This window comes from Pseudophryne corroboree, chromosome 1, assembly GCF_028390025.1.
Source record: "Pseudophryne corroboree isolate aPseCor3 chromosome 1, aPseCor3.hap2, whole genome shotgun sequence".
NCBI lineage: Eukaryota > Metazoa > Chordata > Amphibia > Anura > Myobatrachidae > Pseudophryne > Pseudophryne corroboree.
The window spans coordinates 371,645,794-371,660,747 of NC_086444.1; the positions used below are offsets into that span (position 1 = coordinate 371,645,794).

General features: G+C 45.3%; 1 protein-coding gene across 6 annotated transcripts in view; it reads right to left on the bottom strand.

Annotated features, from left to right (window-relative positions):
• DEPDC5 (DEP domain containing 5, GATOR1 subcomplex subunit) overlaps nt 1-14,954 on the bottom strand; it is a 358,748-nt gene that overhangs the window by 152,425 nt on the left and 191,369 nt on the right. For all 6 annotated transcript variants that reach the window (XM_063913059.1, XM_063913056.1, XM_063913058.1 and 3 more), the window contains exon 23: nt 12,876-13,011. In XM_063913059.1, coding sequence (XP_063769129.1) covers nt 12,876-13,011 — 136 coding nt within the window. The remainder of the gene's footprint in view (nt 1-12,875; nt 13,012-14,954) is intronic.

Consider the following 14,954-nt stretch of genomic DNA (forward strand, 5'->3'; position numbering starts at 1 on the left):
AACGCAGGAGTGGCTGGAGAAACGGGGGAGGGCTGGTCGAACGCAGGGCGTGTTTGTGACGTCAAACCAGGAACGAAATGGGCTGAGCTGATCGCAGTGTAGGAGTAAGTCTCGAGCTACTCAGAAACTGCTAAGAATTTTCTATTCGCAATTCTGCTAATCTTTCGTTCGCAATTCTGCTAAGCTAAGATACACTCCCAGAGGGCGGCGGCCTAGCGTGTGCAATGTTGCTAAAATCTGCTAGCGAGCGAACAACTCGGAATGAGGGCCTAAATTTGTTTTTATTTAATAATACTGTAAGGGTTAACCGATAATATGTATATTGTATAATAAGTTAAGAACATTTTTGACTTGCTAAGAAAACATAACATGTTTGTGACTAGATACATTAACTCTGAGAAATATAGTCTAAAGGCTAAAAATGATTGATTTAGCAATGCTACAAATTTTTTCTTTAACAAACGTCAGTTCCATATACAAAACCAGGTTATACAATATAAGTTGAGTAAGGTGATGGCTGACACAGGGTAAGCATGGCCCAAAGCATTGCCATTAGTCTCAGAATATCAGAACCACCCCAAGGCCACCACTAGACTTGTCACCATTGAAGATTTTTTTTTTTTTTTTGGGGGGGGGGTCAGATTACCTTGAACTGAGATAAGAAAATGACTGTCAAGTACACCAGAGGTATGGGAAAGAGGCTGAGACAATAACTGATGAGTTTAAAGCTTCTGGCACTGGCCAGAAGGAACACTATCATTACATTGTTCCCGAAACAGAGTATAACGCGTGAGGAATGTCTTGAGTTCTGGTCGCTAAGCATTGTTGGGAAAACGTACCAAGTGATGATGACCACTACTACATCACTGGGATTTGCTGAACGAGACACATGGTTGAAATTCCACCCATTGCAAGAGGGTACCCGAAAAAAAGATGAAGAATCGAGAACAAGAAAAGGGAGAAATGCTTCCATAATTTGAGACTCTGTTCCATTCAACATAAAGCTGCAAGAGGTCAAAGCAACCAGACCAAAGATGCAGAACAATTAATACAGTATGAATGTCACTTGCCACTTCTGTGTACTCTTTTGTTGTTGTTGTTTTTTTTGCTGGTCCTATTTTTGATCTGACAAGAAAGGAAAGTGCCCTGGAGGTGAGTCTGATAGAGCTGTCACAGGAAATAGTTGTAGAGATACCTACGATCAGGTAATAACCTAACTCAACTAGTAACTGAGAACCAGGAAATGGCCAAAAATGTAACGAGTTTAAGGAGGAGCAGTACTGAGGAAGAAGTAGACCTGGTATATAACCCTGAAATGGAAACCGCATTAACATAGGGATACCATGTCAATGTATATTTATATGTATTATTTTCTTACCCTGCTTCCTTTATGTGCTATGACCTATGGCAGTGCAGGGGAGAAATGCCTCTTGTCAAGCCTTTCATTACTTTATACTTTGAACTGTGAAATTACTTTGTAAACTAACACACACACACACACACACACACACACACACACACACACACACACACACACACACACACACACATAAATAACCCAAAATCAATATTCCCCTTAGATGTTTCTTCAGATAGATGTTTGTCCAGCATTTATGAATAAGTCTAGGGTTTAATTTAAGTCTGTGATTTGCCGAGAGCGTGAAGTAATATCTCCCCAGTAATAAATAAATATACACATACACACACTTCTCACACTTGCCTGTCATATTATTTTCTTTCTAATACAGGTTGAGTATCCCATATCCAAATATTCCGAAATACGGAATATTCTGAAATACGGACTCTTTTGAGTGAGAGCGAGATAGTGAAACCTTTGTTTTTTGATGGCTCAATGTACACAAACTTTGTTTAATACACAAAGTTATTAAAAATATTGTATTAAATGACCTTCAGGCTGTGTGTATAAGGGGTATATGAAACATAAATGAATTGTGTGAATGTACACACACTTTGTTTAAGCACAAAGTTATAAAAAATATTGGCTAAAATTACCTTCAGGCTGTGTGTGTAAGGTGTATATGAAACATAAATGCATTCTGTGCTTAGATTTAGGTCCCATCACCATGATATCTCATTATGGTATGCAATTATTCCAAAATACGGAAAAATCCCATATCCAAAATACCTCTGGTCCCAAGCATTTTGGATAAGGGATACTCAACCTGTATAGTTTAAACTTGTGCAAAAATAGTATGGTGATTCACAATGTACAATTAAATAAGAATTTACTTACCGATAATTCTATTTCTCATAGTCCGTAGTGGATGCTGGGGACTCCGTCAGGACCATGGGGAATAGCGGCTCCGCAGGAGACAGGGCACATCTAAAGAAAGCTTTTAGGATCACATGGTGTGTACTGGCTCCTCCCCCCATGACCCTCCTCCAAGCCTCAGTTAGGTACTGTGCCCGGACGAGCGTACACAATAAGGAAGGATCTTGAATCCCGGGTAAGACTCATACCAGCCACACCAATCACACTGTACAACTTGTGATCTGAACCCAGTTAACAGTATGATAACAAACGAAGTAGCCTCTGAAAAGATGGCTCACAACAATAATAATAACCCGATTTTTGTAACAATAACTATGTACAAGTATTGCAGACAATCCGCACTTGGGATGGGCGCCCAGCATCCACTACGGACTATGAGAAATAGAATTATCGGTAAGTAAATTCTTATTTTCTCTAACGTCCTAGTGGATGCTGGGGACTCCGTCAGGACCATGGGGATTATACCAAAGCTCCCAAACGGGCGGGAGAGTGCGGATGACTCTGCAGCACCGAATGAGAGAACTCCAGGTCCTCCTTAGCCAGAGTATCAAATTTGTAAAATTTTACAAACGTGTTCTCCCCTGACCACGTAGCTGCTCGGCAAAGTTGTAATGCCGAGACCCCTCGGGCAGCCGCCCAAGATGAGCCCACCTTCCTTGTGGAGTGGGCCTTTACAGATTTAGGCTGTGGCAGGCCTGCCACAGAATGTGCAAGTTGGATTGTGCTACAGATCCAACGCGCAATCGTCTGCTTAGACGCAGGAGCACCCATCTTGTTGGGTGCATACAATATAAACAACGAGTCAGATTTTCTGACTCCAGCTGTCCTTGAAATATATATTTTTAATGCTCTGACAACGTCCAGTAACTTGGAGTCCTCCAAGTCGCTAGTAGCCGCAGGCACCACAATAGGCTGGTTCAAGTGAAAAGCCGAAACCACCTTAGGGAGAAAATGAGGACGTGTCCGCAGTTCTGCCCTGTCCGAATGGAAAATCAGATATGGGCTTTTGTACGATAAAGCCGCCAACTCTGAAACTCTCCTGGCTGAAGCCAGGGCCAGTAGCATGGTTACTTTCCATGTAAGATACTTCAAATCTACAGATTTGAGAGGCTCAAACCAATGAGATTTGAGAAAATCCAAAACTACGTTTAGATCCCACGGTGCCACTGGGGGCACAATCGGGGGCTGTATATGTAGTACACCCTTGACAAAAGTTTGTACTTCAGGCACTGAAGCCAATTCCTTCTGGAAGAAGATTGATAAGGCCGAAATTTTAACTTTAATAGACCCCAATTTGAGGCCCATAGACAATCCTGCCTGCAGGAAATGTAAGAATCGACCCAATTGAAATTCTTCCGTTGGGGCCTTCTTGGCTTCACACCACGCAACATATTTTCTCCAAATGCGGTGATAATGTTGTGCGGTCACTTCCTTCCTAGCCTTAATCAAGGTAGGAATAACTTCCTCTGGAATGCCCTTTTCTTTTAGAATCCGGCGTTCAACCGCCATGCCGTCAAACGCAGTCGCGGTAAGTCTTGGAACATACAAGGTCCCTGCTGAAGCAGATCCCTTCTTAGAGGTAGAGGCCACGGATCCTCCGTGAGCATCTCTTGAAGTTCCGGATACCAAGTTCTTCTTGGCCAATCCGGAGCCACTAGTATTGTTCTTACTCCCCTTTTCCGAATAATTCTCAGTACCTTTGGTATGAGAGGCAGAGGAGGAAACACATGGTGTTACCAGAGCGTCCACAGCTATTGCCTGAGGGTCTCTTGACCTGGCGCAATATCTGTCCAGTTTTTTGTTGAGGCGAGACGCCATCATATCCACCTTTGGTTTTTCCCAACGGTTCACAATCATGTGGAAAACTTCCGGATGAAGTCCCCACTCTCCCGGGTGAAGGTCGTGTCTGCTGAGGAAGTCTGCTTCCCAGTTGTCCACTCCCGGGATGAACACTGCTGACAGTGCTATGACATGATTTTCCGCCCAGCGAAGAATCCTTGCAGCTTCTGTCATTGCTCTTCTGCTTCTCGTGCCGCCTTGTCTGTTTACGTGGGCGACTGCCGTGATGTTGTCCGACTGGATCAACACCGGCTGACCCTGAAGCAGCGGTTTTGCCAAGCTTAGAGCATTGTATATCGCTCTTAGCTCCAGTATATTTATGTGAAGAGACGTCTCCAGGTCTGACCATACACCCTGGAAGTTTCTTCCCTGTGTGACTGCTCCCCAGCCCCGTAGGCTGGCATCCGTAGTCACCAGGACCCAGTCCTGTATGCCGAACCTGCGGCCCTCTAACAGATGGGCACTCTGCAACCACCACAGGAGAGACAACCTTGTTCTTGGTGACAGTGTTATCCGCTGATGCATGTGCAGATGCGATCCGGACCATTTGTCCAGCAGATCCCACTGAAATGTTCGTGCATGGAATCTGCCGAATGGAATTGCTTCGTAAGAAGCCACCATTTTTCCCAGGACTCTTGTGCATTGATGTACTGACACAGTTCCTGGTTTTAGGAGGTTCCTGACCAGTTCGGATAACTCCCTTGCTTTCTCCTCCGGGAGAAACACCTTTTTCTGAACCGTGTCCAGAATCATTCCCAGGAACAGCAGACGTGTTGTCGGGGTCAATTGAGATTTTGGAAGATTCAGAATCCACCCGTGTTGCTGAAGCACTACTTGGGTTAGTGCTACACCGACTTCCAGCTGTTCTCTGGACTTTGCCCTTATCAGGAGATCGTCCAAGTAAGGGATAATTAATACGCCTTTTCTTCGTAGAAGAACCATCATTTCGGTCATTACCTTGGTAAAGACCCGAGGGGCCGTGGACAAACCAAACGGCAGCGTTTGAAACTGATAATGACAGTCTTGTATCACGAACCTGAGATACCCTTGGTGTGAGGGGTAAATTGGGACATGCAGATAAGCATCTTTTCTGTCCAGGGACACCATGAAGTCCCCTTCTTCCAGATTCGCTATCACTGCTCTGAGTGACTCCATCTTGAACTTGAATTTCTGTATGTACAGGTTCAAGGATTTCAGATTTAGAATAGGTCTTACCGAACCGTCCGGCTTCGGTACCACAAATAGTGTGGAATAATACCCCTTTCCCTGTTGTAGGAGGGGTACCTTGACTATCACCTGCTGAGAATACAGCTTGTGAATGGCTTCCAATACCGTCGTCCTTTCTGAGGGAGACGTTGGTAAAGCAGACTTTAGGAACCGGCGAGGGGGAGACCTTTCGAACTCCAACATGTAACCCTGAGATACTATCTGCAGGATCCACGGGTCCACCTGTGAGCGAGCCCACTGATTGCTGAAAATCTTTAGTCGACCCCCCACCGCTCCTGAGTCCGCTTGTAAAGCCCCAGCGTCATGCTGATGGCTTTGTAGAACCCGGGGCGGGCTTCTGGTCCTGGGCAGGGGCTGCTTGCTGCCCTCTCTTACCCTTTCCTCTGCCTCGCGGCAGATAAGACTGTCCTTTTGCTCGCTTGTTTTTATAGGAGCGAAAGGACTGCGGCTGAAAAGACGGTGTCTTTTTCTGTTGGGAGGGGGTCTGAGGTAAAAAAGTGGATTTGCCGGCAGTTGCCGTGGCCACCAGATCCGATAGACCGACCCCAAATAATTCCTCTCCTTTATATGGCAACACTTCCATATGCCTTTTGGAATCCGCATCACCTGACCACTGTCGCGTCCATAAACTTCTTCTGGCAGATATGGACATCGCACTTACTCTTGATGCTAGAGTACAAATATCCCTCTGAGCATCTCGCATATAAAGAAACGCATCCTTTAATTGCTCTAGAGTCAATAAAATACTGTCCCTATCCAGGGTATCAATATTTTCAGTCAGGGAATCCAACCACACTACCCCAGCACTGCACATCCAGGCTGAGGCTATTGCCGGTCGCAGTATAACACCAGTATGAGTGTATATACTTTTCAGGTTAGTTTCCAGCCTCCTATCCGCTGGATCCTTGAGGGCGGCCGTATCAGGAGACGGCAACGCCACTTGCTTTGATAAACGTGTGAGCGCCTTATCCACCCTAGGGGGTGTTTCCCAGCGCGTCCTAACCTCTGGTGGGAAAGGGTATAATGCCAATAACTTCTTAGAAATTAGCAGTTTTCTATCTGGGTTAACCCACGCTTCATCACACACGTCATTCAATTCCTCTGATTCTGGAAAAGCTACAGGTAGTTTTTTCACCCCCCACATAATACCCCTTTTTGAGGTACCAGCAGTATCAGAGATCTGCAAAGCCTCCTTCATTGCCGTGATCATATAACGTGTGGCCCTGTTGGAAAATACGTTTGTTTCTTCACCGTCGACACTAGATTCATCTGTGTCGGTACCCGCGTCGACTGACTGAGGTAAGGGACGTTTTACAGCCCCTGACGGTGTCTGAGACGCCTGAGCCGGTACTGACTGGTTTTCCGGCCGTCTCATTTCGTCTACTGACTTTTGTAATGTACTAACATTATCACGTAATTCCATAACTAAAGCCATCCATTCCGGTGTCGACTCCCTAGGGGGTGACATCTTTCTAAGCAGCTCTTTAGGAGAGCCACCTAGATTGCACCCTGCTCGGACGGGCACAAAAACCTAACTAAGGCTTGGAGGAGGGTCATGGGGGGAGGAGCCAGTACACACCATGTGATCCTAAAAGCTTTCTTTAGATGTGCCCTGTCTCCTGCGGAGCCGCTATTCCCCATGGTCCTGACGGAGTCCCCAGCATCCACTAGGACGTTAGAGAAAATGTGTTATAAAAATGCTATAGAAGGTAGATCTGTTTAGGTGATAGTTTTGTTTACTATCAAAGGGTAGACTGTCGAAGTTAGAAAAATAACACATACAAACAACACACAGAGTAGCGTTTCTCAGTGGCGGCGTAATTACGCAATTGATGTATGGAGACGCACCATGCATCTTACCGCGCACTGTGCATAGAATCACATGGTGTGCGTGTTGCCGCATGGTGAGTGTATATACGGTAAAATGTGAAATCACTGAAAAATGCCATAAAGACACACATAATCATATATCTATACACCACACATAGTTCACACATGGGGGATAATTCAGACCTAATCACTTGCTAGCGTTTTTTCAGCGCTGCGATCAGGTGAGAACTGCGCATGCACAGGCGTGTTGCATGGGTACAAAGCGGATCATTGCTGTGCGAAGAGTTTTACGAAGAATACATTTGCACAGCCGATCGTAAGGAGATTGACAGGAAGGAGGAGTTTGTGGGTGGGTCAGGGAGTGGTTGGAAAAACGCAGGCATGTCCAAGCGTTTGCAGGGCGGGTGTCTGACATCAATTCCGGCCCTGGACAGGCTGAAGTGATCACAGCGGCTGAGTAAGTCCTGGGCAACTCTGAAACTGCACAAAGTTTTTCTGTACTGCTCGGCTGCACATGCGATCGCACACTTTCACAGCTAAAATACACTCCCCTTTGGGTGGCGACTATGCGAACGCAGGACTGCAAAAAACAGCTAGCGAGCGATCAGGTCTGAATTACCTCCATAGTCATTACAAGTCTAAAATAAGGCTTAAAATACACAGTAAACTATATACTTATTACAGGGTTAAGACCAGATTGTCGCATCATGTTTAATCTCATATTAATCAGTGTTTTACTGTCTGGTCATTACGGATAAACGGTCGCACACTGCGACTGCAATATATGAGGAATATAAGATATGTATGGAATAATGTGCAGAGCGAGCTGTGAATACTGGTCATTTCAATCCAGTTTCACAGTGGGAACCTGAGGGCAAACACATGTCCTTGCAACAAAGAACAAAAGCGCCCAGCCTCAGGTGGACTGACCTATGAGCCGTCGAGTACTTGAGAGATATGGCCCCTGGACCAATGAGAGAAAACTTTGCTTGATGTATTGTATGCCTTTAGACAAACTGTATAAAAGGGTGGTATTCATGTGACCGCCGGTCAGCTGACCGACAGTCACATGACCTCCTCCACGAGCCCGACGGCTCACTATCCCGATGGTCGGCATGCCGACCGACAGGGACTATTTCCACTCGTGGGTGTCCACGACACCCATAGAGTGGGAACAGAAACCGTGGCGGACCGCAGGTCGCCACCACGCGCGCAGCGTGGCGAGCGCAGCGAGCTCGCAAGGGGCTTGCTGCACTCGCCCCTCCCCGCCGGGATCCCGGCGTTGGTATGCTGCCGGGATCCCGGCGTCGGTAAGCTGACCGGCGGTCAGGAGACAGCCGGTCACCAGTACTACACCCTGTATAAAATAGTGACCCAGAACCAGGCAGCTCTCTCTCACACATACTGTACACACACACACACACACACACACACACACACACACACACACACACACACACACACACACACACACACTCTTCTAGAAAGTCTTCTATCTGATGATAGAACCAGGGATACTTGTGTATGTATATTGGCAATAATAAGTAACTATCTCATTGTGTGTTATACCTGCATTTGTGTTTTATATCTGTAATTGTGTTTAATACTTGTACTTGCTAAATTAAATCTGATTGTGCGTTGGACCACAATTAACAGTAAATGATACTATACTCTCTTTTATTAAGGTATTAGCAGCTTGAGTCCGCAGCAAACTATTTTGTATTGTTTTAAAATTAAGTGACTTTTAGAGTAGGACACAGATTGTTTACAGCAGCGGCCAGTGTTTACTGAGTGTCAGGAGGAGCTGTGTGTGCCTGCTGCTGCTGCAGTAAGCAGAGGAAGGCGCAAAATGCCGCTGGTCCCGCTCGGAGGTAGCTCCGCCCCCCCCAATGGCGCCGGAGCTACAGAGTATTTTATACTGGCAATGTCTCCTAAAGTGCTTAAAAACATCACACAAGTGCTAGTTTAAGTCACCGCTAGCCAGTGTACACAGCGGGCCCTAGCGGGTCCCCCCCAGGAGGGTCCCGTATGCCACATACGTGTTCAGCCATACCACGAACCGGGGGACCCCCCCTAGCTGTCGTCACCTTCAGGCATCCGTTAGGAGTCTGTGGCGTGCTGCGATTCCCACAGCTAAGGTGCAGTGCCCCGCTGAACAAACAACCTCTCAGGTGGTCCTGCAGCGGGGAAGCGGCTCTGACACCTCGCAAGGCCGGTGACAGCCCCCCCCCCTTAACTCCCACAGTGCAGGTATGCTGTTGCCCAAACAGCATACAGACAATAATAAAAGTTTAAAAGAAACTGAAGAAAACTCTCTGGAGCCGCAGAGATGTGCATCCTTTCCTGAGGGCACATTTTTCTAAACTGCCTGTGGGAGGGGGCATAGAGGGGAGGAGCCAGCACACTCAGTGAAGAAATTTAAAGTGCACCGGCTCCTTTGGACTCCGTCTATACCCCATCAAACTAAGTCTCCCTGATATCCCTTATGGATGCTAGGGAAACAATGCACACAATACAGAATATTTAAGTAATACAGCAATAGATAAGCCACACAGACATAAAAGAAAGCCTTAAGCACACAGAAAGCATAATGTATAATTGGTGTAGGCATTTTGGGTAATAACTTCCAAGGGTTGTGTATTCCACCCTCACAAAGTACCAGTAAAGAAGCAATGTGTAACCAAGACAGTGTGTGACAACTGGAGGTAGGACTGCTAAAACGATGTGGGTTCCCGCAAGTGGGGACCTGATTTACCTGTCCCCCCCTTGTTCCGGCTGCAGTCCGGGTTACTGTTGCGGAGACGTGCTAGTTATGTCCCCAGGCCCCTCGCCGTGGCTAGAGTTATAGCGCCGTTGGAGGAGCAGTGCTGGCGTCCAGAGGACTGCCTAGCGCTGCTGTTCTTTAGAGGGAATTTTTTTTTTTAAATTAGCTAAATTAAAGCTTGTGCTGCTTAAAAGCATCCCCACTGTTATAAAGGTGAACCAGCTCCTTCTGGCACCAAACGGGAACTGAGGAGCCTGAGTTGTGGGCGGGGTATGGATAGTAAGGACCAGTGCATCCTAGTAGCTCTGAAAGCGTAACTGTTTGGTGCCCGGTCCTGACCACAACCATACCCCAAGGTGATCTCTGTGGATTCCTATGGATCCTGAAAAAGGCCAAGTCCCAAGTCCAAGCACTCTTGTAAACTGCAGCAGGTTTTCCTCCAAAATATCTGTCCTTTGCTCCCTCCATTTTCCCCACTCTTATCATAAGATTTTCAGTCATTGCTGCAGAGAAGCATTCCATGATGCTGCCACCACCATGCTTCACTATAGGGGTGGTGAATTCATTTTCACTGTGATATGAAGAGTTAGGTTTGAGCCAACCATAGCATTTAGCATTGTGGTTATAGAATTACATTTTATTCCAATAAGGCCATAAAATCATCCTCAATATGCTCATGTTTCCTACATATAGAGACTTTACTCTCGGGATGTGGACCGCACCCGAGTGTCACCCCCCCCAAAATACCGGCTACTCTTCAGTGACTGAGAGCAGGGTGCTGTGCTGTTACTGAGGAGGAGCTGTCAGTGCATGGAGAGTCTCTGGTAGACAGCACAGCATTTCCGGGAATGCTAGGCATGCTCCCAGAATGATAAAAAGGAAGGTGTGCAACAAGGCCATGCCCCCTTCCTGTGAGGCCACGCATGTATGGCGGCATTGTAGCACACTCGGTGACAACGACCCCAGTGACGGCACTGCATGTGTGAATTGTTGTCATATATACAGTTACTCCTATCTCTTTCATGGAAGAATGCAACGCCAGCAGTAGTTGCCATTAGCTTCCCTTTCTATGCTCTTCTTACCAAGAAACTCAGTTGTGGGGGGATGGCCTGCACTAGGCAGATACACAGATTTTCATATTTTCTCCATTTATTTATGATGGACTTAACTGTGCTTAGGGTTATATTCAAAACCTTGTTATTCTTCTATTGGAACTGATTAGAATGATAGTCTTTGTTTGGAGGTTCACAGACTGTTGTGAAACCAAGATGTCATGTTACACCCAAAGTACTGAGGATAAGAAACAACCGATGGTCATTGCAGGGCCTCACAAGGTTCGTTGAAGTTTAGGCTCACTCCTGATTTGGACTGCTTGTACTCTCCTAGAACCATTCTTTTTTTATATATTTATTTTTATTGAAACAATGTATAAGTAGTGGTACACTGAACATAATGCATCATAATGCATATAAATTCACAAATAGGAGGGCCCAACATTGTGAAGTACAACAGACCAATAAAGCATGGGTGTTATATTAATAGATGGACACTCAGTCATTAAGTCACAGCAAAAAAGCAACAGGAATAAGCCAAGTTGTTACAATTGTTACAATTTAATCAAATTGGAAATCAAAAAAATAAGCACATAACAAAAAAGGTTTTGTTCGTGCCCCCCGCCCCCCACCCTCACGACTACACTGAAATTGGAGGGTCACTTTCAACCATCCACAGAAGATACCAGGATGTGTTACATATGGAATTTCAAATTTGGGTCTGAACATCTGTGGAAAGAGTTACAAAGAAGCTCTCCCACATTTCAATTTTTTTTCCGGTTTTGTCCTCCTTATCTTGCATTACCTCAGCCCACACCATACGAAAAAGGTAAAACAATTATATTTTGAAAAGAGATAATGTGGTGTGCCGAGGATGTATCCACTCCTGCAGAATAGACATTCGGCAGCTGCGCTCACCGCCAATAACAGCCGTCTGCCTCCCTTAGAAATCCAAAGCCCTCTAGGGAGAATTGCTAGAACCTTTCTTTAATTGATAAGCCACAATGCTGTGTCACTAATTCACAATCACTGCAGTGTGCATGAAGCTTATATGATGCTGGCACATATGCATTGTCTATTAGACCCTTGTTCTAAATTACTAAAACTAAGGCGTTGCTTTAAAACAATACTGACAACTATTCTATTTCTATGGGACTGGTCCCCCTAGGACTTTGAGCTCTGTATTAGATAAGTAGTGTGGATTTGTATTAATTTTAATATTTTCATTGAGAAGGTTTGGACATCCTTCAATTATATGAAGAATCTGATTCTTTACTTAATGGTTCTCACAAGACTTTATAACAAACTAATTAGCAGTTCTTCGTATGATGTATGACTGCGCTATGTATATGCTAAAAATCTGCTGCTGACTAATAATTGTAATTTGCTATTTATGTGACCTATGGCACTATGGCTTGGTTTCATTTGTATGTGTTTATTTGATCTTTTACCATCTGCATGACTGCTTAGGTGGCATACGGAAGTAGCTGTATGTAGGTTACCAAAGTATGAACACACAGCAATGTCTAAACCCAAACAACTTGTAATCAAAATCAATATCTGAGACTGATTAGATGGCACTTATTACTAGCCCAATGAGATTAAGACATATGGAAAAATCTTTCCAATACAGCCAAACACACATGGCTAAATTAAACAATTTCATTTTATATGGGATTACATGTTGATTGGCCACATATGCCTGTTTAGGCATCAGCTTTGGAAAGAGGTTTTATAAGGAGACAACTCACAATATAACTTCCCCAGATGGAAAACTTGGCAATTCAAAAACATTGTACAGATTACCAGATGAAAAAACAATCTACAAAACAGTTCAGTGAAATTACCAATGATGCTCTGGGCCACATACCTGCCAGTGGCTTCATGATATGCTAGCTCAAGAAGCTCTGCTGAGGAATGAACTAATTCGCGCTGGCCATTCCCTTGCAGATCTGCCATGTTCTGACGGGTTTGGTGGTGTATTTGTATGGCTTCTCCAGAGGGACCTAAGAGGTGATGATAAATACTCTGATTGAAAGATACAGAAATAAAATGTGATAAATTTAAAAACAAAAACAACAGGTGTAAAAATAAGATTTTACACTTACCGGTAAATCTATTTCTCGTAGTCCGTAGAGGATGCTGGGGAATAGACGGGCTCCGCAGGAGGCATGGGCACTTTAAGAAAGACTTTGGACTCTGGGTGTGCACTGGCTCCTCCCTCTATGCCCCTCCTCCAGACCCCAGTTAGAGAAACTGTGCCCAGAGGAGATGGACAGTACGAGGAAAGGATTTTTGGGAATCCTAGGGCAAGAGTCATACCAGCCACACCAATCACACCGTATAACTTGTGATAACTACCCAGTTAATAGTATGAACAAACAACATTGTCTCGGTCTAAACCGATGAAACTATAACATAACCCTTATGTAAGCAAAAACTATATACAAGTCTTGCAGAAGAAGTCCGCACTTGGGACGGGCGCCCAGCATCCTCTACGGACTACGAGAAATAGATTTACCGGTAAGTGTAAAAATAAGATTTTACTTACCGGTAAATCTATTTCTCGTAGTCCGTAGAGGATGCTGGGGACTCCGTAAGGACCATGGGGATAGATGGGCTCCGCAGGAGACATGGTCACTTTAAGAAAGAATTTAGTTCCTGGTGTGCACTGGCTCCTCCCTCTATGCCCCTCCTCCAGACCTCAGTTAGAGAAACTGTGCCCAGAGGAGATCGACAGTACGAGGAAAGGATTTTGTTAATCCAAGGGCAAGATTCATACCAGCCACACCAATCACACCGTATAACTTGTGATAACTACCCAGTCAACAGTATGAAAACAAAATATCATCAGTTCAAGACCGATGCAACTATAACATAACCCTTATTGAAGCAATAACTATATACAAGTATTGCAGAAGAAGTCCGCACTTGACACGGGCGCCCAGCATCCTCTACGGACTACGAGAAATAGATTTAGCGGTAAGTAAAATCTTATTTTCTCTAACGTCCTAGAGGATGCTGGGGACTCCGTAAGGACTATGGGGATTATACCAAAGCTCCCAAACGGGCGGGAGAGTGCGGATGACTCTGCAGCACCGATAGAGCAAACATGAGGTCCTCCTCAGCCAGGGTATCAAACTTGTAGAATTTTGCAAAAGTGTTTGAACCCGACCAAGTAGCAGCTCGACACAGCTGTAGTGCCGAGACCCCCCGGGCAGCCGCCCAAGAAGAGCCCACCTTCCTAGTGGAATGGGCCTTGACCGATTTTGGTAACGGCAAACCAGCCGTAGAATGCGCTTGCTGAATCGTGTTACAAATCCAGCGAGCAATAGTTTGCTTTGAAGCAGGGGCACCAATCTTGTTGGATGCATACAGGACAAACAGCGCTTCAGTTTTCCTGACTCTAGCCGTTCTGGCTACGTATATTTTCAAAGCCCTGACCACATGAAGTAACTCGGAATCCTCCAAGTCACGTGTAGCCACAGGCACCACAATAGGTTGGTTCATATGAAAAGATGAAACCACTTTTGGCAGAAATTGCGAACGGGTCCGCAATTCTGCACTATCCAAATGGAAAACCAAATAGGGGCTTTTATGTGACAAAGCCGCTAATTCAGATACTCGCCTAGCCGAAGCCAAGGCTAATAACATGACCACCTTCCACGTGAGATATTTCAACTCCACCGTTTTAAGTGGTTCAAACCAGTGTGACTTTAGGAAACTTAACACCACGTTAAGATCCCAAGGTGCCACCGGAGGCACAAACGGAGGCTGAATATGCAGCACTCCCTTTACAAAAGTCTGAACTTCTGGGAGAGAAGACAATTATTTTTGAAAGAAAATGGATAGGGCCGAAATCTGGACCTTAATGGAACCTAATTTAAGGCCCAAATTCACTCCAGTTTGTAGGAAGTGAAGGAAACGGCCCAGATGGAATTCTTCCGTA